The sequence below is a fragment of the Elgaria multicarinata genome, chromosome 4 (genome assembly GCF_023053635.1).
Source record: "Elgaria multicarinata webbii isolate HBS135686 ecotype San Diego chromosome 4, rElgMul1.1.pri, whole genome shotgun sequence".
Lineage (NCBI taxonomy): Eukaryota > Metazoa > Chordata > Lepidosauria > Squamata > Anguidae > Elgaria > Elgaria multicarinata.
Genome location: NC_086174.1, coordinates 5,911,013 through 5,934,894, shown reverse-complemented (window position 1 = coordinate 5,934,894; position 23,882 = coordinate 5,911,013). Strand labels below are relative to the sequence as shown.

The window sequence follows — 23,882 nt, the reverse complement described above, 5'->3', positions numbered from 1 at the left end:
GCTGCTGCGATTTACAGAACTTTCACTGGCATGTAACATTTTGCACATTTTTCTTAGCTCAGTGTACAATCAATGAGCAGAGGGCACACTCACACACACACAAATTGCTATACAACAGAGGCTGAAGAGAGATCAGAGATCTATAAAACATTGTGGGTATGTTTTTAATGGCATATATTAGTATACTTTCAGCAACTTTTGGTTTTTTGTATGATTAAATTTGCATAAACTTCTGGAAAGTAAAAAAAAAACAATCCAAAAGTCCACAGAATTTGCACAATTCTGAAAAGGAATGGATGCATAGAAATTCAAACTCATTTGAATCTGGGCTCATCTACACCAAGCAAGATATTCCACTATGAAAGTGGTATATAAAAGGCAGGAGCCACACTCCTGCTTTATAGCAGTACTGAAGTGTGCTGACAACTGTTGGGGCCCATTGAGACATGCTATATACCGCTTTCATACTGCTATACGCTGCTTGGTGTGGCTCCTGCTTTTTATATACCGCTTTCATAGTGGAATATCCTGCTTGGTGTAGATGAGCCCTCTGTTGCAAATATCACTGACATCCCTAACTGGGACATGCCCACAGACCTCTCAACATCTCACCCCTTAGTTGTGGAGATCCTTGATGCATCAGAGGAACAGAAATGGCAAGGCATGCAATCAATTTAACCAGCTCTACTTTGAACCCAATGGGATATTTTGCTCACACAACCATTCCAGGAAGAATATTCAGGAACTTTACATTTCTGAAAAGAATCGTATGCTTCTGAAAAAACTATTCTGCAAAACAAAAAGGCCTCTTTTGAAAACCGACTCGCACTGACTTCAGATCAAACTCAATATGCATTAAGGTAGACGAAGAAGGCACTAGCTGAGCAGATGAAAAATGAATGGATAAGACAAAATGTTGTCAGAATGAAAAATACAAGTTATGGTTTCTCAGGAAACGTAACATAAAAGAGGGCATAAACATGATATACAAAGTCCTGGAGGACACCCCCCCACGGTGTCTGCAGTTGCATTCTCCTTTTCTCCAGGAAGAAAAATAGAAAGGGGGGGGAATATATGAAGATAAATATGTGGTCCTTTGAAATAAGAGAATGTTAATGCAACTTCAATCAAGGACAGTTCCCTTTATTACTGCACATCGCACTTCAAAGAATGTCCTTGGTAATGTCACAGTGGCCGCAAGCGTTTTGAAGGTATCTGGAGCCCAGCTCCTTTGTTTCTCTGTGCCCCGTGTAACCATTTGCCTGGTGCAAAATAAAAGTATGCCAGATCAAAAATGGGAACATTTTCAATTGAGGCCTTTTACTCTCAGCTTTGTACCTGTGTAAATAATAAAGGGTACAGTAGACCAATAAAGAATTTATTTTGAGGTATAGAGAAAATGCATTTGATTGCAAGAGTGAGACACATCTTTTGGAAATAGGCGTAACTGAACTTCGGCAGGCATCTCCTTTATCTTTCTTTACCGGTGATTCTGAATAAGATGGTCATGGCTGCCTGCTTGCTCCAAAGCACTGCTATCTTGGCCCTGACACTCAAAAGCACTGGTGAGGGCTCGTAACGTAGCAATTCTGAGCAAAGAAAGTCAACAAACGTCTGCAAGGCAAGCTGTGGCGCTGCCTTTGCATCCTCCTCTTCAGAAAAATCCCCCTCCTGCCCAGCTATACAAAGAGCATTGGCTTTCCATCCTATTAACTGAAAGTCAAGGAACCTGACAGCCAACGATTGGAAGGTACTGGCCTGTCAGTGCAGAAAGAAACAAAGAGAAGATCATTTTAGTAACGTACTTTGAGGGAAAGACCAAAGTCCTCATGGGTCTGGATATCAGCTCCTTTTAATCATTCAGGACCAAACAATGGAATCAGTGACCCAGGGAGGTGGTGGGCTCTCCCACACTAGAGGTCTTCAAGAGGCAGCTGGACAACCCTCTGTCAGGGATGCTTTAGAGTGGATTCCTGCATGGAGCAGGGGGTTGGACTCGATGGCCTTGGAGGCCCCTTCCAACTCTGCTATTCTATGATTCTATGATTCTAAGAGGCAGCTGGACAACCCTCTGTCAGGGATGCTTTAGAGTGGATTCCTGCATGGAGCAGGGGGTTGGACTCGATGGCCTTGGAGGCCCCTTCCAACTCTGCTATTCTATGATTCTATGATTCTAAGAGGCAGCTGGACAACCATCTGTCAGGGATGCTTTAGGGTGGATTCCTGCACTGAGCAGGGGGTTGGACTCGATGGCCTTGTAGGCCCCTTCCAACTCTGCTATTCTATGATTAATTGTGTGAATGCATTATATGTTTTGTACATAAATGCATTGCAAGCTTTGGACCATGGAGGTGGTGAATAGAAGTTTCTCTCTCTCTCTCTCTCTCTCTCTCTCTCTCTCTCTCTCTCTCTCTCTCTCTCTCTCTCTCTTTTTTTTTTTCTTTCCTGGCCATGGCCCCATTAAAAAATGTCTCTCCGAAGCTGCTATTTGCAGCTTCCAAGAGAAGCCTCCACTGGCACCAATGAGAGCATCCCTTGAAATGCAAATAGCAACTTTTTGTTAGGACTGTGGAAGGTAGAGAAAGTTATACCTCTCTCCACCACCCTGAGACTATGGAGGCTTCTCCATGGCTGTTATTAACATAACCTTTCTTTTCTTTTCTTTCTTTCTTTTTTTAACAACAACAACAATTTTATTTCAGTCAACAGAGCATTCCAGCAAGATACATACAAAAGGACTAAGCATATATTTAACAATTAAAAAGACAAGTAATCATAGAGGATCTGATAGAAATGGCCAAGTTCAAAAACTTGTCCACTTGCTCAGTGATTGACTTGTCTGAGGTCTGAAGTAATAGGGACATTAGGAATTCAGCTGGGTGACCAGGAAAAGACTGTAAAACGGGGTTCAGAAGATCATTCCTAGCCCCTTGATAAAATCTGCAGAACAGTAGCACACGTGATGCGGTTTCCACCTCGATATTTTTACAGGGACAGCAACTGTTGGGGAGTGGGATTTTTTTTGTATCTGCCATCTAAAAGTTTAGAGAGAAGGACGTTAAGTCTGGCTGTGAGAATGCTCTCCTGTATTTGGGAATTGTTAGCCAGCGCAGGTAGGGCATCCCGTCTTTACAAAAGGAAACTGGTTAGCCTAAAGACTGGGGGGGGCGGGGGAGCATGGACCCTGAGCAGCACTCTGAAGGTCTTGCATATCTATGTCAAGCAGCCTCTGTTTCACAATTAATTTGGCGCTTGCTAGATCCCTTGATAGTAACATAGAGGATGAAAGGCCTACTGAGTTGATTTTGCTTCTCAAGGCCTTTGACCAGGGAGATTCAAAATGATCTAACAGGATCTTGGATACCAGGGAGTTTGTTGGAAGTGCCAATCTGCAGCGAAGCCAAAAGTGGATAGCATGGATCCAAGCCAGATCATTTTTTTATTATTATTTCATAAACATATATAGCCTAAAAGCGTTACATACAGACATAGAAATAGAGAAAAGAAAAGGAGGAAAAAGAAAGAAAGAAAGAAAACACACATCAAGGTTAAGGTATGTTTTCGGCTCTCTACACATCAAAAATGTGAATTATATTCTCTCCTTGTTTAATACATTTAACATAATAATCAAATTCTTTTCCTTCTTCTAAGTTAACTAAGGCCACAGCTAGACCTAAGGTTTATCCTGGGATCATCCAGGGTTCGCCCCGGCCTGAGCACTAGATCCCCTGTGTGTCACCTAGATGAACAGGTTTGACCCCTGGACGATCCAGGGATAAACCTTAGGTCTAGCTATGGCCCTAATCTCATACACTGAATCTACAGGCAAATACATCGTTTTTCTCTGTCTCTTGCAGAAATACTATCAGTGGTTTCCATTCCGGTATAAATGTAGCTGATTTATCTCTCATTATCGCTGTTGGTTTTGCCATTTCTGCCAACTCTAATATCTTCAATCACCTTTCTTTAAAACAACAACAACATTTGTATCCCGCCCTATATCTCAAGGATCTCAGGGTGGCGTACAGGTAAAATCATAAAAAATCATATGTAAAGCCCTCTTGGTAAAGCCTCTGGGTCTGAGCTACAAGGGTCTCCTCCCATATGAATTTGACAACCCTCTAAGGCCGGCTGACTGAGAAACTTGGCACATGCCACTGCTTTCCGAGGTACATCTGTTGGTGATCCTGGAGAGGGCTGTTTCGGTGGCAACAGCCCTTATGTGGGACTTACCTGCCCTGAAAGCTCAGGTCAGCCTTCCCCAACTTGGTGCAGATGTTTTGGACTTCAACTCCCATAAGCCCCAATCCGCATGGTCAATGGACAGGAATTTTGGGAGTTATAGTCCAGTACATCTGGAGGGCACCAGGCTAGGGAAGGCTGGTCTAGATGTCCCCCTCTTTAATTGCACTCTGCCAGCATCTGAAGACTACATGCAACACCGTCTTGCTCATTCTGGCACTTTCTAGAGGATAGAATCAAGCTATTAGAAACTATATTTTCAAGTGCTTGGTTGTTGTTTTCACTTTGGATGCATTATCTCACACATTTGTAAAGGGGTCTTTGACAAGTGAAAGTGTTTGGTATGCATCAGCTTTGGTGGTTCCACATAGACCTATCCTGCAGTTAGAGTCCACCAGGGGAAAGAGCCTTCAGTGTGGTGGCCCCTCCTATGGAATTCCCTATGGAGGTCAGGCAGGCGCCAACTTTGTATTCCTTTCGGCGCCTCCAGAAAACGTTGTTGTTCCCTTGAAAACGTTGTTGTTCCCACAATTCACTTTGCATTCTGCTTTTTAAAAAAATCTATTTTAACGTGTTTTTGTTTTATTTTATCTTGTACACCGCTCTGAAATTTTTGAACGGGGAGCAGCATATAAATATTGTCAATAAATAAATTAAATAAAAATAATTCCATGCATGTTTGGTTCTTGCACCTGTGGGAGCCCCAGTTCAATTCAGGGTCTGTTCTGTTAGGGGGACCATATGAAAAGGAGGACAGGGCTCCTGTATCTTTAACAGTTGCATAGAAAAGGGAATTTCAGCAGGTGTTATTTGTATATTTGGAAAACCTGGTGAAATTCCCTCTTCATCACAATAGTTAAAGGTGCAGGAGCTATACTAGAGTGACCAGATTTAAAAGAAGGCAGGGCACCTGCAACTTTAACTGTTGTGATGAAGAGGGAATTTCACCAGGTTCCCCATATATACAAATGACCCCTGCTGAAATTCCCTTTTCAATACAACTGTTAAAGATACAGGAGCCCTGTCCTCCTTTTCATAGGGTCACTCTAGTTCTGTGTGTGCACTCTCTTGAGTACGTGGATTGGGACTTTCCAATGACAAGGAAAAATAATGCAGCTGGATATGAAAGAGTCACAAACAAAGCCCTGCTCAGGCCTGAACCCTTAGGTAAGTTGTGAATTGTAACAAAAACCAAAGTGGAATAATAGTTTTAGATCAGTTTCTGGAGTGCAAAGAGCTACAGTGATCATCAATAAAATGTATAATAGAAAATAGCAGTGCAATCCTATACATATCTACTTGGAAGTAAGTCTCCCACTGAGTTCAACAGGTCTTATGCCCAGGTAAATGGATTTAGGATTGCGACATAACTTACCAAATATTGCCATGTGCAATCCCTCTGGAAAAGGTTCGACCATACTATTGCCATTCACATGATGTTTACCTGAAAGGTAAGGAAATATTGACCAGTCAAGTGTGAAAATATATCATGGAAACAAGTCCATTTAAAGCTGAGGTCTCTATGTTATTGGCCCCCAATATCTCTTTTGGTACCCACACGGTTCCTGGCCCTTCCTGATTTCTATATTATATTATTATTATTATTATTATTATTATTAATAGCAGCAGCAGCTGGGAGGCTGGCATGCTGCAGAGTAAAATGCTACCCTCCAGTGCCATCTTTATTTGGGTTCAAAAAAGTGGGGGGATTCCACACGCCGTACTGAGGGTGCTTCCATGCGCCCCCAGTGCGACCCCCAAGCGATCGTGTTGCCAGCCGGCCGGCGAGGAGGTAGGTGAGTGGCGGCGGTGGCAAGGACGCCTCTTCCTCGTCTCTTCGCCAGGCAAGTTACACGATCGCTTGGGGGTCGCACTGGGGGTGCATGGAAGCGCCCTCAGTACGACGTGTGGAATCCCCCGTGGTTGTGTGTTTTGGAGCTCAGACCCCCTCCCTCCTCTGCCTTGTACTTAGGTTCTTGTACAAGCTACTTTTCTTTTAGTCTCACCGTTTTGCCTTCTGGGAAATGGGTGTTTTGTGACCGGCCACGCCCACCGTGGTAGCCATTTTATGAGTGGCCAACACCCCTGCCCCCATACCACATTCTCCCCAAATTACCAATGAGACCACCGACCCAAAAGGCTGGGAGCCCCTGATTTGAAGTCTTTAAGCCTTCGATATACAACAACTATCACAGCGGATGCTAAATAACGATAAAGGCAACTTCCATTTACAGTGGATCAACAGCTTTTTAAAACATTACAGTTGTTCCCACCCGTGCATCAGATTTTCTTTGCAGCAGGTCAGAGGGCAGTTCTTCAGGCAGACTTACAATCTGGCACCTTTCCTGATACAAATTACTGAACCTGTGTCTGGATGCAGTTATGGCTTGGATGTGGGTTTTAATAAACTGAGGCTGGATCCCAATAAGACAAGAGACCCAATGGGTTGACAGTTGGCCCATTGGCCTGTTCTGGATGGGATTGCACCCCCTCTGGAGGAGCAGGTACATATTTGGGGGATGATCCTGGATCCACCTTTGTAATTGGAGGTCCAGGTGACCTCAGGGGCCCAGAGCGCCTATTACCAACTTTGGTTGGTACACCAACTCTGCCCTTAACAGGGATAGCCTAATCACGGTGATCCATGAACTAGTAGCCACACAGTTTGAATATTGCAATGTCCTCTATGGGGAGCTACCCTCATGTGTGGTTCAGAAGCTGCTGCTAAGGTCCTCCTATGGGTGGCTACTGCGAGGAAAGCTCGGAGGACATCAACAAGAGAGAGGGACTTTTCTGTGGTGGCCCCCAACTGTGGAATGATCTCCCTGACAAGGCCCGCCTGGTGCCAACATTGTTCTCTTTCCAGCACCAGGTCAAGACTTTTCTCTTCTCCCAAGCATTTAGCAATATGAAATGAGCCTGAGTCTGTTTTCTAGGCTCATGGTTTTTAAAGTAGTGGTTTTAAATGAGTGTATTGCATGTTTTTGTGGTTTTTAAATTATGTATATTGTTTTTAAGTGTCTTAATGTCATGTAAACTGCCCAGAGAGCTTTGTCTACAGGGTGGTATACAAATGAAATAAATAAATAAAAGTGCAGAATATAGTAGCTAGGGTGCTTACTGGGACACTGAGCTATGTTAACATAACATCTTTGTTAAAAGATCTGTGTTAAAAGAACTATTAGCTTCCGAGCGTTCAAGTTTATGCTTTTGTCATACAAAGCCCTAAACAACTTGGGACCAGGATATCTAGCAGACCAGCTTCTCTTATATATACCCAGCTGACCAATAAGATTGTCAGATGAGAAATTGCTGCTCATTCCAAAATTAAAGGAAGGTCGCCATGTAAATACCTCAATGGCGACCCTTCTCGGTAGTGGCACCCACCCTCTGGAAAACCCTCCCCCATGCAGTTCGGGAGGCAGGAAATGTAGCATCTTTCGAACACCTCCTGAAAATGCACTTGTTCACCCAGGCTTTCCCAGGCTTGTAATTAAATTACTCATGCTGTTCCATCTTACTGCCCCTTGCATTGCTCTTATTGAAATTGTTTTTTTTAATACTGTATTTCAAATACGAATATAAATATCACTAATAAATGAGGTCCTCTGAAATCCACAGCATGTGATGAAATATTAAACAGGAACTAGAACAGGCATGATCCTTTGCCAAAGCACCTACATTTTCAGTAGCACAGCAAGGGAAAGGAGGCATAACACAATCAAAAGTGTCAAAGGGAATCATAGAATCATAGAATAGCAGAGTTGGAAGGGGCCTACAAGACCATCGAGTCCAACCCCCTGCTCAAGGCGGAAATCCACCCTAAAGCTTGTCCAGCTGCCTCTTGAAGGCCTCTAGTGTGGGAGAGATCACAACCTCCCTAGGTAACTGGTTCCATTGTTGTACTGCTCTAACAGTCAGGAAGTTTTTCCTGATGTCCAGCTGGAATCTGGCTTCCTTTAACTTGAGCCCGTTCTTCCGTGTCCTGCACTCTGGGAGGATCGAGAAGAGATTCTGGCCCTCCTCTGTGTGACAACTTTTCAAGTATTTGAAGAGTGCATCTCCCCTCAATCTTCTCTTCTCCAGGCTAATCATGCCCAGTTCTTTCAGTCTCTCTTCGTAGGCCTTTGTTTCCAGACCCCTGATCATCCTGGTTGCCCTCCTCTGAACACGCTCCAGCTTGTCTGCGTCCTTCTTGAATTGTGGAGCCCAGAACTGGACACAATACTCTAGATGAGGCCTAACCAGGGCCGAATAGAGAGGAACCAGTACCTTGCGCAATTTGGAAGCTATACTTCTATTAATGCAGCCCAAAATAGCATTTGCCTTTCTTGCAGCCATATCGCACTGTTGGCTCATATTCAGCTTGTGATCTGCAACAATTCCAAGATCCTTCTCGTTTGTAGTATTGCTGAGCCAAGTATCCCCCATCATCATCATCATCATCATCATCATCATCATCATCATCATTATTATTTCTTACCCACCTCTCCCTTCGAGGCAGGTAACAACTTTAGTGCAGGTATTTTTTAAAAATTCTTGATTTTACATTAATCTGGGTAGGCCTGCCGGAAAGGGCTAGTCTTCAAAGCTGCCTTAAAAACAGAGGGAGTTAATATTACGAATCTCCTCCAGCAGGCCGTTCTGTCTTCCAGGGTGTTAGCTATCCAGGGTATTAGCTATCCAGGGTATTAGCTAAAGAGTCCGTTTCCCCTGGGGCTTAAAGCAGAGGTGCAGAACCTTCGGCCCAGGTGCCAAATCCATGCTCCCTTCCCCTGGCTCCGCCAACTTTCTCCCAATTATTGATCATTTGATGGTTTCGTGGCTCTTGCGCAGCTTCTTCCCCAATCTGAAAGTTTGAAATGCCTCTCGTTAAGCTTTAATACAGAATCTGGTGTTTTTTCACGGCCCTATTGCCTTCGCCTCTCCTGCGCCGCCGCTCTAGGCCCCAAAAGCTTCTCCAAAATGGAACCCAGCCACTGGGCTGAAAAAGGCTTATTCTTTGTGGTTAAAGCCATGGATTAAGGTGCCTTCTGAACACTGCCTGGCTTTCTGTCTTAAGCACCGTGGTTAAAGCCATGGTTTAAGGTGTCTTCTGAACGGGCCCGATAAGAGCCATGCTGGATCAGACCAAGAATCCATCATGTTCAAACAGCGGGCCACAAGAAATCTACAAGCAGGAAACAAAGCCCTATGAAGAGAGACTGAAAGAACTGGGCATGTTTAGCCTGGAGAAGAGAAGATGGAGGGGAGACATGAGAGCACTCTTCAAATACTTAAAAGGCTGTCACACAGAGGAGGGCCAGGATCTCTTCTCGATCCTCCCAGAGTGCAGGACACAGAATAACGGGCTCAAGTTAAAGGAAGCCAGATTCCAGCTGGACATCAGGAAAAACTTCCTGACAGTTAGAGCAGTACGACAATGGAATCAGTTCCCTAGGGAGGTTGTGGGCTCTCCCACACTAGAGGCCTTCAAGAGGCAGCTGGACAGCCCTCTGTCAGGGATGCTTTAGGGTGGATTCCTGCATTGAGCAGAGGGTTGGACTCGATGGCCTTGTAGGCTCCTTCCAACTCTGCTATTCTATGATTCTATGAGTGCAACAGCATCCTCCTGCCCATGTTCCCCAGCAAGTGGTGTATTTAGGCATACTGGCACTGACATTTGAGGTACGCTGTAGCCATCTGGACTAGCAGCCTTTGATAGCCTTTATCCACCATGAATTTGTCCAATTCCCCTTTAAAGCCCTCCAAAGTGGTCGCCATTTTCTTGTAAAACATTATCTCGTTAAGAAGAGAGACGAGGCCAAATAAAGTCACCCACCCAGCCCCGCCGGATTAAAAAAAAATTGTTCCAAGCACATGCACTCCCAGCCTGATTGGGCTTCACTATTCATTTCATCAGATGGCACTGATCAGATCACATATTCAATTGTGCACACTGATTGGTGACCTCTATGTATGAAAGGCATGTAGGGAAAGAAAGAAAAGGGGCGCACACTTGGAAGGAGGGAAGTGTGTGTGTGTGTGTGTGTGTGTGTATCTTGAAGAACAAAGGGGGAGAGGGTTAGGATTTGAATTTCAATGTTTTGTTCATATCCTATGTCTCAATAAAGTGTTTTTAATGCCCTGAGTGATGCAGGAGGATAAGAGCAAATCCATTACTTCTGAAAGTAGGACTGCAAAGGCGGAAGGAGAATCACTGCTATTCTGAAAAGTGATGTAGCAATAAATCACCAGTGTCACAAAAGACAAGAGAACTGCAACAGGAGCATGCGAGCAGCAATTCCTTCCTACCTGACTGCTAGCGCACTCCCATCCTTAACCGTTGTGTATGAGCATCAGCCCATATCTGGAAGCCAGTGGGTTCACTTTCAGCTTTGTGTACAAGACGCAAACCAATTTCAACTCCCAGGAGAGACGGACAGCAAGAATTTATTTAATTAAAAAAATGGGTTTTGTCAGTGTGATGTTCTCATTCAGCATCTAATAATGTATAGGTCTAAAAATGTCAATGGGGAGAAAGTCACAAAAATTGAAACGGAAGACAAAGCAGGAACACGAAGATTGCAAAAGTACTTCGGTGCCTTTGGGTGAAATTGCAGAACCAATGACACGTGAAAACAAGAAAGAAGAAAGAGAATTTGTGCCCCGTTTCCTGCTGCTGCTTTCCACTTTCCTTTCAACACAAGCCCAGCTGTTTTAGGAGAAAACAAGGTACCAATCATGGCCGCAATTCAAATAACTGCTCAACACAAGGGCTTCAGACATTTGCTTCCCCCAAAAAAGCAGCTCCTCTTGCAACACAGCAAACCTCACTCAAAACTCAAGGAATTTTGAGAAGATGTTTATAAGAGGGGACTCAACAGCTGTCAATGCTATTCGCTGTAAAACAAAAAAACAAGGACATCAGAAGAGCCCTGATGCTGGATCAGACCAAGGGTCCATCTAGTCCAGCACTCTGTTCACACAGTGGCCAACCAGCTGTCAACTAGGGGCCCGCAATCAGGACTTGAGTGTAACAGAACTCTCCCACCCATGTTCCCCAGGAACTGGTGTATATAGGCTTTCTGCCTCTGATACTGGAGGTTACTCAAGGCCTTCAGGACTCGTAGCCATGGATAGCCTACTCTTCCAGGAATTCATCTAACCCCCTTTTAAAGCCATCCAAACTGGTGGCCATCAGTAAGTATTATGGAAGAGGGAGAAAAATGTCTCCCTGTCCGCATTCTCCACACCATGCATCTACATATCATTTGCTTAGGTGTGCCTAAAGTAGCCCATTGGCTCCTGGCCCATTCGGTCTTTCAAGGAAGGGCACGACAATAAATGAGACAGGGGTGCAGGACCTCTTTCAAGTACAAAATACCTGACATACCAGCCAGTTTTTAGTATAAAGTTCTTACTGCCAATAACTAGGCTTTTTAACCTTTTAGAATGGGGGGAAACTGCTCAAAAGCCAAATAAGTGGTGGTCAGGGGAACGGGGTGGGACTAGGAGAAGGAGGCATAGCCATTTGAAGAGACTGAGAGGGCTAGGTGCATGAATTTCTGAACCCCTGATACAAGACAAATGCAAACTTTGCCCTAGTACTAGTCCAGCAAAGGAATGCCATCTCCCCCGAATTCTCAGCTGCCGACATTAACACCAACTTTTGCCCCTTTTGCTGGTCAAGGTACACAGTTGTGCAGAGGAACTGATAACTCTTATGTCCCAAACGTTATTGAAATTTATCTCCTCCTCGCCATACCACTTTAGGCCTTAATCTCTTGTTCCATGCACCATTACCAATGAACCCAATTTTGCTCCTGAGACCCCCAACATCAGTCAAATTCTCAGCTAACATGGCTTTCCGGGGATGAATGTCATGTGTTAGTGGACTAGCAGATGGAACAGATAAGGAAAGGCTCTATGCCCTTGAAAAGAAGCGCCCACCAGGAGTCTTCTGCTGCTTTTCATCTAGCTGGATGGAACATCGTGAAAAACAATATGGCTCCAAGTTATACTTGGAACAAATTATTTTTAGTTATTAAAATTGACAGTGACAAAGGGCAGCGTGGTAGCTTAAAATAGTTCGAGCAATTTGTTCATGCAGTTGATGTATCATGATGTGACACCCCGCATTCAATTGCATCCATTACATCAAACGGCATTACTGTCCACACACTGATTGATGCTACAAAATGTGATGTGTTTTAGCACAATATGTCAGTAAATAACTCCAAAACGACTTTTGGAGGGGCTTAAGATGAAGCCAAATTCCTTTAGGATTAGAGATTTTTTTTCTTTTAAAACCACAGCTAGTTAGTTATAAGAAAAATAACTTACTCCACCACTACTGGGAAAGTTGAAAGCAGACAAAACTAGACACATTCTTTTGAATTACTTTCATATTTCTCTGAAATTAACAATACGTTCTCACATGAGATCTAAACATACTTTAACATGCTTAAGCCACAGATGGTGAGGAACTTCCTAATCAATCTTTATACTCCATTGATACTCCCAACCAGAAGGACCGATTTCACTGCTTTTCTTCTCCTGATATACATTTCTCAGTATAGAAATGCTTCCCGGTTCCATGCATATGTCTCACTTTTTTTCCTTACCCTGAGATTTCTGAGCTCTTTCTCTGCATCCATTTAGTCTTGAGACAGTGGGTAGACAACTGTAGACCATGGGTCCAAACAGACACACAGGAGCTGTGTTGTAGGTACAACTGCATCAAGAGTAGGCTTTATTACACATCCATTTCCACCAGACCCTCAAAAATACAAGAAAGCAGGGTAGGAGAGTAGAGGTTCCACATGAACACCTCCCCACGCTATTACAGCTGCCTGTTGTATAGTAAGATTTCGGGTATGTTGTATAGTTCCTAAACAAAAAAACTTGCAGCACCTGGTTTATCATTTCCTCCCCCCAAAAGCCATAGATGTATTTCATTTAATACCTAAATGTCAGACCTCTCAAGCTACTACATTTAGAATAAAACACAGAAATGTAAAAATACAATACACAGCATTCTGTAAAAGAATCCTAAATGTCTTTATTTTTAAGGAAGGGTGGACCCAGACTCATTACTGGGTCACAGCTGATCTAAAGTGGATTGCAAAGTAAGCATTATTGCCATGCAAATATATGATTAAAAAGAAGCAGGTCTTCAAATGTATGTTTGGACCAAACACGGGTTCTGGGCCTGAAAAGGTTGACAAGGAATAATTTCTAGAGGGGTATAGAATCATAGAATAGCAGAGTTGGAAGGGGCCTACAAGGCCATCGAGTCCAACCCCCTGCTCAATGCAGGAATCCACCCTAAAGCATAGGGTAGCGAATTGCAGCAAAAAAAAAACAAGAGACGGGTATCATCTCAAATACTAATTAGTTTCCAGGCAAAGTACAAAGTGTTGGTCATAACCTTTAAAGCCCTACATGGTTTGGGTCCAGGTTACCTGCGGATCACCTTCTCCCATACAATCCACCCTGTACACTCAGGTCCTCTGGGGAGAATTTACTCCGGTCAGCCACAACTAGGCTGACAACTGTTACCCAGAGGACCTTCTCTTCTGCTGCCCCCAGACTGTGGAATGGCCTGCCGGAGGAGATTCGTAAACTTAACTCTCTCTCTTTCTCTGAATTTAGCACAGCTTTAAAGACTAGCCTTTCCCAGCAGGCCTACCCAGATGAATGTGAAATCAAGAATTTTTAAGATGTGTTGATTTGTTGTACTAATGTTGTTCTCCGCCTCAATCCAAAGGGGGAGGCAGGTAAGAAATTATTATTATTATTATTATTATTAACTTCCGACAATTTTCCAAAAGACAGCACAGCCTTGCTCCACGTAGTACTGGGCCTCTTGAGTTCCAGATTCCCCACTGACTATCCCAAGTCAATGAACCTCTGGGATTTTAAGACCTTGGAAGAAAGGAAGAAAGTCACTTGGAAATGCAGTGCAGTAACTGCTCAAGAGGCTTTTTTACAAATCCTCCTGACTTCAGAGGATGCTCTGTTTTGTCTTCTTTCTCTCAATTAGCATGATGCTATAAACTCAGAGAGAAAGCAATTCCCATTCACTTAATACATCTGTACCGATCCTGTGACTTTGCTGCCTGGATATGGCATAGAAACAGAAGTGGAAAGGATTCTTTTGGTTATCTAGATCATTTTCTGACTGCATGTAGATTCTCTTACCAGGTGTGCCTTAAAATTATAGGAATAAAATGGGAGGCACTGTAAGAACCATCCAAGTAATGTTTATTGAGTGTGAATGCTCCAATTTGTTGTGGCGCGGACTCTGTCAACTCTACTGATTATAGGTTCATGATTAATTTGATGCACTTTAATTCAGATCTCATTTTATTAAATCCCAGCATTTCACTATTTGGATTATTTGGTGTCAACAGATAGAATCATAGAATCATAGAATAGCAGAGTTGGAAGGGGCCTACAAGGCCATCGAGTCCAACCCCCTGCTCAATGCAGGAATCCACCCTAAAGCATCCCTGACAGAGGGTTGTCCAGCTACCTCTTGAAGGCCTCTAGTGTGGGAGAGCCCACCACCTCCCTAGGGAACTGATTCCATTGTCATACTGCTCTAACAGTCAGGAAGTTTTTCCTGATGTCCAGCTGGAATCTGGCTTCCTTTAACTTCCTTTAACTTCCTTAACATACATTCCAGAGCAGGCAAACAAGGATGAGGCGAAATCAGCGAAGTCTGTTCAGCAACTTTTCCCAAGGCCACATTGCTCATAATGAGGAAATAAACCTGGAGCAGCAGGTATAGACGGCCAGCCAGGCCCCTATTGATACCTCAAGTCACTTGGTCCAGATGGGCTACCATACCCGCTGTGGGCAATAACTCCTTCAGCCTAAAAGCCGTCCCAGCGGAACAGGGTATAAGGTGCCTGGGCTCTGCTACCAGAGTCCCTGGTTGGAGTCTGCTAGAGTCTTAGGCCTTCGCTAGACCTAAGGTTTATCCCGGGATCGTCCCAGAGTCATCCTTGTTCAGATGTGGGTAAGAAATAAATATTGTAGTAGTAGTATGGATTCTGGATTTTCTTCTTCTTGTCGTCAGCATAGCTACCCTGGCCTTTGGGTTTATACAGTGTTCTGTGACTGTGCAGGGATAAAAACTGCACCATGTAACGAAAGCGCTAAAAAGAGGCAAGCTCTGGTGTTCTGGCCTGACATTTTAAAGCAGACATCTATGAAATCTGCCTCATTTCAATTGAAGTATGATATGAACTGAATCTCAAAACAATTACTTAGAATACATACAAATAAAGAAATTAAAGAATATGGGTGTTAAGACTGAAAGAATTAATACCTAAGGTTACAGCATGTGCATTTTACACACACACACCATGGTCCAAAATGTCATGTCAAACCCACCTAGTCACTGGGACAATGTATTTTAACTGCTTACGACAACTAATAAAACCGAGAAAATACCATAAAAATGAACCCCCCAAAAATGAAAACAAAAAGAAACCAAGCAACCAGCCAGCTATATTCAAAGCAAGGTGAAATTGTATTTATTTATCCCCATACTACCCATGGGTGTGGGGTGAGGTGGAAAGAATCAGGGCTTGCGAGTGACTCTGACACTGGGGGTAGGGTGACCATATGAAAAGGAGGACAGGGCTCCTGTATCTTTAACAGTAATGTAGAAAAGGGAATTGCAGCAGGTGTCATTTGTATATATGGAGAACCTGGTGAAATTTCCTCTTCATCACAACAGTTAAAGCTACACTAGCTGTAGTAGAGTGGCCAGATACAAAAGAGGGTAAGGCTTCTGCGGCTTTAACTGTGGTGATGAAGAGAGAATTCCACCCTCTTCAATTGACACCTGCAGAAATCCCCTTTTCTACATTACAGTTAAAGATACAGGAGCCCTGTCCTCCTTTTCATATGGTCACCCTAACTGGGGGGAGAACTGAAATGGGGCATCTCCCAGGGCCCCACCGCACGACACAGGCACCAGGCCACGTGTCAGAGGTTGCACTCCCTCCCTCCGTACAAAAGCGTAAGAGAAAATCACTGGCACTTTCTCATCTGGCTCAGGCTGCCGTGGTCTTGTCGTTCTTGAGCTTGCACGCATGCCTCCAATATGTGGTTAATACAGTGAAAATGGCAGCCCTCTTCCCTCTCTTCCCCCCCCTCCCGCCCCTCGTGAAGATGTCAGTAGCTGTAAGCAATATGCAGGCTGTGATAGAGTATCTTTCTTGTACACACACTCCCCCAGCCACCCCGCCCCCTTGATGGCAGATTATCTGCCTGGAGGTTGCATTAAAGCTTCATTCAGCTGTCAGTCAACAGATGAGCAGGAATGGTTCAGTGCCTCTTCCTCACCCCCCCGCCCACTCCCATCTGACAGTGACAAACGATCCGGAGTAATGCTCAGCTAAGCTCCATAGACCCAAGTTTCCCCTTTACAATCTGCCTCAGACTCACCCTGCAGCCTCTATCCCCATAATGTCCCCCTGCAGCTCCTCGCCGTGGGATTCTTTGCCTCTGCTGAGGTTCGGCTCAGGAGATCAACTCTGCTCATGACAGAAATGAGGATTTCTGCTTCTCACGGCTGCCTTTAGGTGGGGGATCTGGGGCGCTCTTGCACAGATCCGGTTCATTTCAGTGGCTCACACCAACAACAGGAAAGTTTACGTAATGAAACACAGCGACATTTCGAGATAATTCACAAACAACTGCAAGGTGTATTTAAATAGCCATGCAAATATTACCGTATTTCTTCAGACGCACATTTTTCCCCCATATAAACATCTCTAAAAACGGGGTGCGTCTTATAATCACGGGTGTGTCTTAGGGTTGTTTTTTTTCTGTTGGTGGTACTGAAATTAGTGTGCGTCTTACAATCGATGGCGTCTTACAATCAAAGAAATACAGTAATAGGCTAATCAAAACATCTCATTATTATTATTATTATTATTATTTATTACATTTATATACCACCCCATAGCCGAAGCTCTCTGGGCGGTTTATGAAAGTTAAAAACAGTGAACATTAAAAACAGATGTACAAAATTTAAAACAATAAAAAGCATAAAATACAAACAAAAACAGACAATATCCATTTAAAACAACTATTCTGGGGTCAGTTAAAAAAAAAACTCAGCATATGCTGTTAAATGCTGTTAAACGCCTGGGAGAAGAGAAAAGTCTTGACCTGGTGCCAAAAAGATAACAATGTTGGCGCCAGGTGAGCCTCGTTGGGGAGATCATTCCGTAATTGAGGGGCCACCGCTGAAAAGGCCCTCTCCCATATTAATTTCTCCCATCTTGCCCCCAATTAAGGAATGCACTCCCTTGAGAACTATGACTGGCCCCTACTGCTTTGGCCTTTAGAAAGGGTGTAAAGATGCATCTTGGGTAGCTTTTATGTCTTTACTGTTTTTATTATTTTAAGGTTTTATTATTTAAAATCATTGCACATCACCTTGATGGTTTTTCTGCAGATACTTAGGGTAACAATAGAAATACAAAAAAAAATCCACTTTGCTCCAATATATAAATATAGTACATCATATCCAAAGTTAAACTTTGCCCTAGGCAATGATACTTCTAGGTCTGACCACCACCCCAGGCCAGGTAAAATGGAAAGATTAGCTAGGGTGACCATATGAAAAGGAGGACAGGGCTCCTGTATCTTTAACAGTTGCATTGAAAAGGGAATTTCTGCAGGTGTCATCTGTATATATGGAGAATCTGGTGAAATTCCCTCTTCTTCACAACAGTTAAAGGTGCAGGAGCTATACTAGAGTGACCAGATTGAAAAGAGGGCAGGGCACCTGCAGCTTTAACTGTGGTGATGAAGAGGGAACTTCACCAGGTTCTCCATATATACAAATGACACCTGCTGAAACTCCCTTTTCAACGCAACTGTTAAAGATACAGGAGCCCTGTCCTCTTTTTCATATGGTCACCCTAGATTAGCAGAGAGCTAGATGTAAGAGCCATACAATCTCCAGGCACTTGCGGTAGCAAAGGCCCATGTAGCTGGACCTCATCAGGGCCACGACCTCACAGGCCACACAGAGAAGTAGGGACAACGTCTTGCAGGACTCACAGTTAGATAGTGGCAGAGAGTCCCCCTATATTACACCCGATAGTGAATGTGTAATCTGTACAGCACCATGTACATTGATGGTGCTATATAAATAAATAAATAAATAAATAAATAAATAAATAAATAATAATAATAATAATAATAATAATAATAATAATAATAATAATAATGGGTACTTGCGGGGATGCAATTGGCGTTTGGATTTTCCACCAGACCTTTCTTTAGAGACATTGCCCTGCCTTTATTCCTCCTTTGAGAGTAGGGAGTAAATCCCATTCTATGCAAAGGGGCTTACTTCTGAGTAGATAAGTATAGGATTGCAATGATAGAGAAGAGGGCCGCAAACTGTTCTCTATCATCCAAGTTTGCAAGGCACGAAGTAACGGGCTTTAGTTACAGGAAGGCAGATTTTGGTTGAACTTCCTAATGGTCAGAGCAGTCAGACAATGAGCTCTCTGCCGTTGGAGGTATTCAAGCAGAGACTGACTGCTTGAATAACTTCCTGACTGTTAGAAAAACTTCCTGACTGTTAGAGCAGTACGGCAATGGAACCACTGACCTAGGGAGGTTGTGGGCTCTCCCACACTAGAGGCATTCAAGAGGCAGCTGGACAACCATCTGTCAGGGATGCTTTAGGGTGGATTCCTGCATTGAGCAGTGGGTTGGACTCAATGGCCTTGTAAGCCCCTTCCAACTCTGCTATTCTATGATTCTATGAACAGCCAGGGGTGCTTTAAGCTGTATTCCTGCCCTGAGCAGGGATTGGACTCAATGGCCTAAATTAGGGTGACCATATGGAAAGGAGGACAGGGCTCCTGTATCTTTAACAGTTGCATAGAAAAGGGAATTTCAGCAGGCGTCATTTGGATATATGGAGAACCTGGTGAAATTCCCTCTTCATCACCACAGTTAAAGCTGCAGGAGCTATACCAGATTTAAAAGAGGGAAGGGCTCCTGCAGCTTTAACTGGTGTGATGAAGAGGGAATTTCACCAGGTTCTCCATATATACAAATGACACCTGCTGACATTCCCTTTTCAATATATCTGTTAAAGATACAGGAGCCCTGTCCTCTTTTTCATATGGTCACCCTACCTAAATGGCTCCTTCAAACTCTATGATTCTATGTTATTCAACCATTTTTACCGCAAGCACACCTTGTTTCAACTCTAGTTTTGTTTGTTTTGGGTGAAGTGACTTCACAGTCACTCCAGATTCAGAGGCAGTGTAACTCTAAATATCAGATGTTGGGAAGAAACCAGGGAGAGCGTGATTGCCTTCATGCACTGCTTGTGGGCTTTCCAGAGGATTCTTAACTAAATTCTCAACTAGATGGACAACTGGTCTGATCCAGCAGGGCCCATCTTACATTCTGATTGCATGGAAGAGGTGGGGTGGCTACTCATTGGCTGTAGGGCTGTTCTACTGAATAATGATCAGACAGCCCACCTGACCTGCAGGAGTCACAATTCAAGCCCTGATGCACCTGACAGTTAACCATTTCTCTCTGCCTGGCTACTCAAATAGTAGGCTAGAATGTCTCCCTCACTTAAACAAAGGATTCCATTAACTCATCTTATGTCGGCTTTCTCTTGACCTTGATGCCACTTGTACTCAGCACAAATAAGGCCTGGCTTGGAAGGAGCTTCTGGCTGACGGCAGAAATCGTGATATGAGACATAAAGAAGTAAGTCGCCCGGTAGGCATTCAAAGCTAAAGCTGGATGGATAGCAGCCAATCCAATGAAACTTTTTTGGATATATCTACTATGATGACGTGGCAGATCGCATTGCATTAATAAATTTCTATGCTGTAAAGCTTGGGAGGAATCAAGTCCTATGAAAATCAATAGGTAGTCTTACCCTTGACTTCTTTGGGACGCAGATTACACCCCCATCAAACCCACCCCCGACATACTTACGCCCCACACACTCCCCCCCCCCCCCGGGCTGTTTTCAATAGATCAAGAATGCTCCCTTAGAAAGACTGATTCTTTTGATGTGTTCTTTTTGGAACATCTGGATTAGTTGATGGTGGTGAGCAGAGACATTTCCTAACATCTAATGCATTTTTGAAGCTCAGTTAAAATGAATTCATGTCCAAATATTTAAAATTGCTTTGTGATTTGCCCAAGTCTGACCCCTTAGGATGAATGCAGACCTTCAACTAATATTCAAGTTTGACATTCCCTGATGTTTCTTAATTTCAATGAAGTAGTAAACAGCTGACACATGGCTATTTATTTATTTATTTATATGTGGCGTAATGTGTCTTATCAGTATGCTTTGGAATCTAACATCCTTACAGCCTTTACATTATTTTTATTTATTTATGTATTTATTTATTACATTTTTATACCGCCCAATAGCCGAAGCTCTCATTTAAGCCATGTCGTGCTTCTCCTGAAATTGTCTGGTAGTGTAGGTTGTTGCAACCTTTTGAAATGAAATCCCGGTCTTAAAGACCCAATATGCTACCCCAATCCAAGCAAGATATGGCAACGTTCCTCACTTCTCTAAGGGCATTTGCTGCCAGTATATTATAATAAACATTTTGTAAGTACCAAGCCTTCCCCAACCTGGTGCCCTCCAAATATTCTGGACTACAATTCCTATCAGCCCCAGCTGGAGCAGTCAATGATCAGGGACTTGTAGTCCAAAACATCTGGAGGGCTCCGGATTGGGGAAGGCAGCATAAGAGAATTCCAGGCTATGGAATATGTTTTCCTACTACAAAAACATACCCAGATACATGGTAGAGTCCAATGAGGTCATTTACTACATGGTCTCTTTGTCCCATCCTACTCTATGCTGCCATGTTGCTCTCTGAACATGGAACAGTCTTCTCCGCCCTCTTTAGAGGCCAGCTCTTTTTACTCCAAGTGTATAAAGGCCAGGGCAGCCTTTCACTGATCTTAACAAAAGACCAAATCCAGGTCCACTTGGGAAGCAGCTATCAGGTTCAGGTAAGGCAGGTCAACAGTGCCCTGTTTGAGGCGGTCCATGAAATAAGAAGAAGGAGAAAGGACTCAGCTGACAGCTAGTGTTGGCTGGTGCCATGTTGGCAGCTCTGACGTGTGCCTGGGAACCGGCAGTGCTTTTTGAAAGAGGATCTGTTCCCAAAGTTCCTACTCAGCTATGCAGATCCTCGTCATAGTTACATACAAAGTGGTAGTATAGAAAAGAAGAACCAAAAGTAGAAAACAGTGGATAACTCACTAGGGCCACAGCTAGACCTAAGGTTTATCCTGGGATCATCCAGGGTTCGCCCCTGCCTGAGCACTGGATCCCCTGTGTGTCACCTAGATGAACAGGTTTGACCCCTGGACGATCCAGGGATAAACCTTGGGTCTAGCTACGGCCTAGGATAACTATTGCAAGCAGTGTGGAATCTGAACTTGTTTAAGCAATTGTAAATAATGATAATAAAATTAGTTTTAAAGTATTGTTAACATAGCTCCAGGTATGCCACTGAAGTTTTAATCCTCACCTCCCTTGTATCACAAATGCATTTATTTGGGTGCAAATCCCATTATTTTAAAGGATAACAAATATAGGAGGGCAGCCAAATTATTCTCTCTCTTTTTGACATGATTCATATTATTAATTTTAAAAGTTTTCTGCAGCACTGTTTTAACTTTCTGGACAAAGGGGGTTAATCTATAGATTCAGGCTCTTTTGTTACAGACTGGTTACAAATTTCTATATTAAATACAGATTTCCATTATTACTGATCTAATAAGCCCTATTCTCATCTGGGCTATCAGCGACTCAATAAGTAATTATCATTCACCTTAGGCTGTTCCAGTCCATTAGACCAACACTGATGACTCAGGAGAGACAATAAATGAAGAGCAGAACACAGAACTCGGGGGGTGGGATGCTATGGCTGCAACTCTCTTAGTTATGCTTGCTGAATGGCTTAGATCAGTGGTTCCATATTCACCATTCATTTCTGGAGTCCACTGACGATGAATTCCTACCAGAAGTAAAATATAACATCACTGAGCACCTGCGTGATTTAGCGACTAGCTTCAGAGATTACTTCCCTGCACCTAATCCTGAAAACTCATGGAGAAGGAATCCTTTTGAATGTGGTGATGTACAACTAACAACTCCGTCTGCGGAAGAGCGAGATGCACTTGTTGACGTGACTTGTGATGGTTCACTGAAATCATTTTTCAAAGAATATAGACTGGACCAATTCTGGGTGAAGGCTTTTCCTGATTATAAGAAGTTAGGTGAAAAAGCTTTGAAACGTCTAGTTCTCTTTTGTTCCACATATCTTTGTGAACAAACATTTTCGACATTTTGTTATATGAAGAACAAGCATAGAAATTGGCTCGGTGTTGATCCAGATTTGAGATTAAAAGTAGGAAATATTGAACCGGATGTGGAAGGGATTGTTCGGGACAAAAAGAGGCACGATTTCTCCCATCACATTTAGGTTTAGTAGCTGCTAGACAAGTCATAATTTGTTCAATTGTAAACTAGACGTTAGTAAAATTAAATTCGTCTTTATATTCCTAACTAAATCATTGTCATTTTTGCATGGTAATATCACAAATATCACAAATTTTATGGTCTGTTTTTTAGTATACCTAAAATCCTTTGCTTATTAGCGGCTACCCCTTATTTTCCCCAAAAAATTGCTTTGCACAGGTAACTACCATAGAGATAACATTTTTTTCAAAAGTAGGGGGTCCATGGTTTTGCATTTGAAAAACAAGGGGTCCGCAGTACTTAGCTAATTGGGAACCACTGGCTAAAAAGGCTGGCACGTTCACATGGTGGACTCTCTATCCCCCAACCCCAAGAACGGTAAAAGGATTGCAAAGTTCGCACAACACAGCAACTTATGTTGTCATCATCACATAGTGTGCATCAATGCTATCACACTAGCAATGGCCTTTTCCATCTCATGTTGCACAGCAGTCGTCTTAAGCGTGACCGTACTAGCGTAAAATGCTGCCAGAGAACAAACACTGTGAGGATGGGCCAGAGACAAAATTGAAGATTTATTTATTTATTTATTTATTTAATTACATTTATATACCGCCCCACAGCCGAAGCTCTCTGGGCGGTTTACAACATTTAAGATGGTCTTCTCATGTGGATCCTAATGGTTACACTGTTGCAACCTCTCCGTGCTTGAAATATGAAAGTGATTACCTCCTATGGGACTTCAGCTGACAGGAAGTATTATAAAAGGGCTTTGCCCCACCTGAGATAGAGGGATACTTCCACCAGCACAAGTCACAACTAGAGGCTTGTTTTAAAATAAGACCAGTACAACTTCATCCCAAACAAGGTCGCTTACACTATATTTGGTCATTTCTTTTAATTTTTCTGTTGATTATGTGTGTATGTTTCTGTACATGATGCTGACATTTTACTGAATTAAACGAAGGGAGAAGAAAACTTAATCCCAAGCAAAGGATGTTTTTATTTATTTTACGTATTTTATTATTTATTGAACCACCTAAAAACCAAAGTCCTTAAATATAATACCTATCTAGAATTAAAAGAAAATATACTATATGCATCTTGGTAAACCATAAATCTT

General features: G+C 43.1%; 1 protein-coding gene across 1 annotated transcript in view; it reads right to left on the bottom strand.

The window, feature by feature from the left end:
* Nucleotides 1-23,882, bottom strand: part of MSRA (methionine sulfoxide reductase A) — a 256,971-nt gene that overhangs the window by 170,524 nt on the left and 62,565 nt on the right. Inside the window, exon 2 of the mRNA XM_063123773.1 lies at nucleotides 5,618-5,686. Coding sequence (XP_062979843.1) covers nucleotides 5,618-5,686 — 69 coding nt within the window. The remainder of the gene's footprint in view (nucleotides 1-5,617; nucleotides 5,687-23,882) is intronic.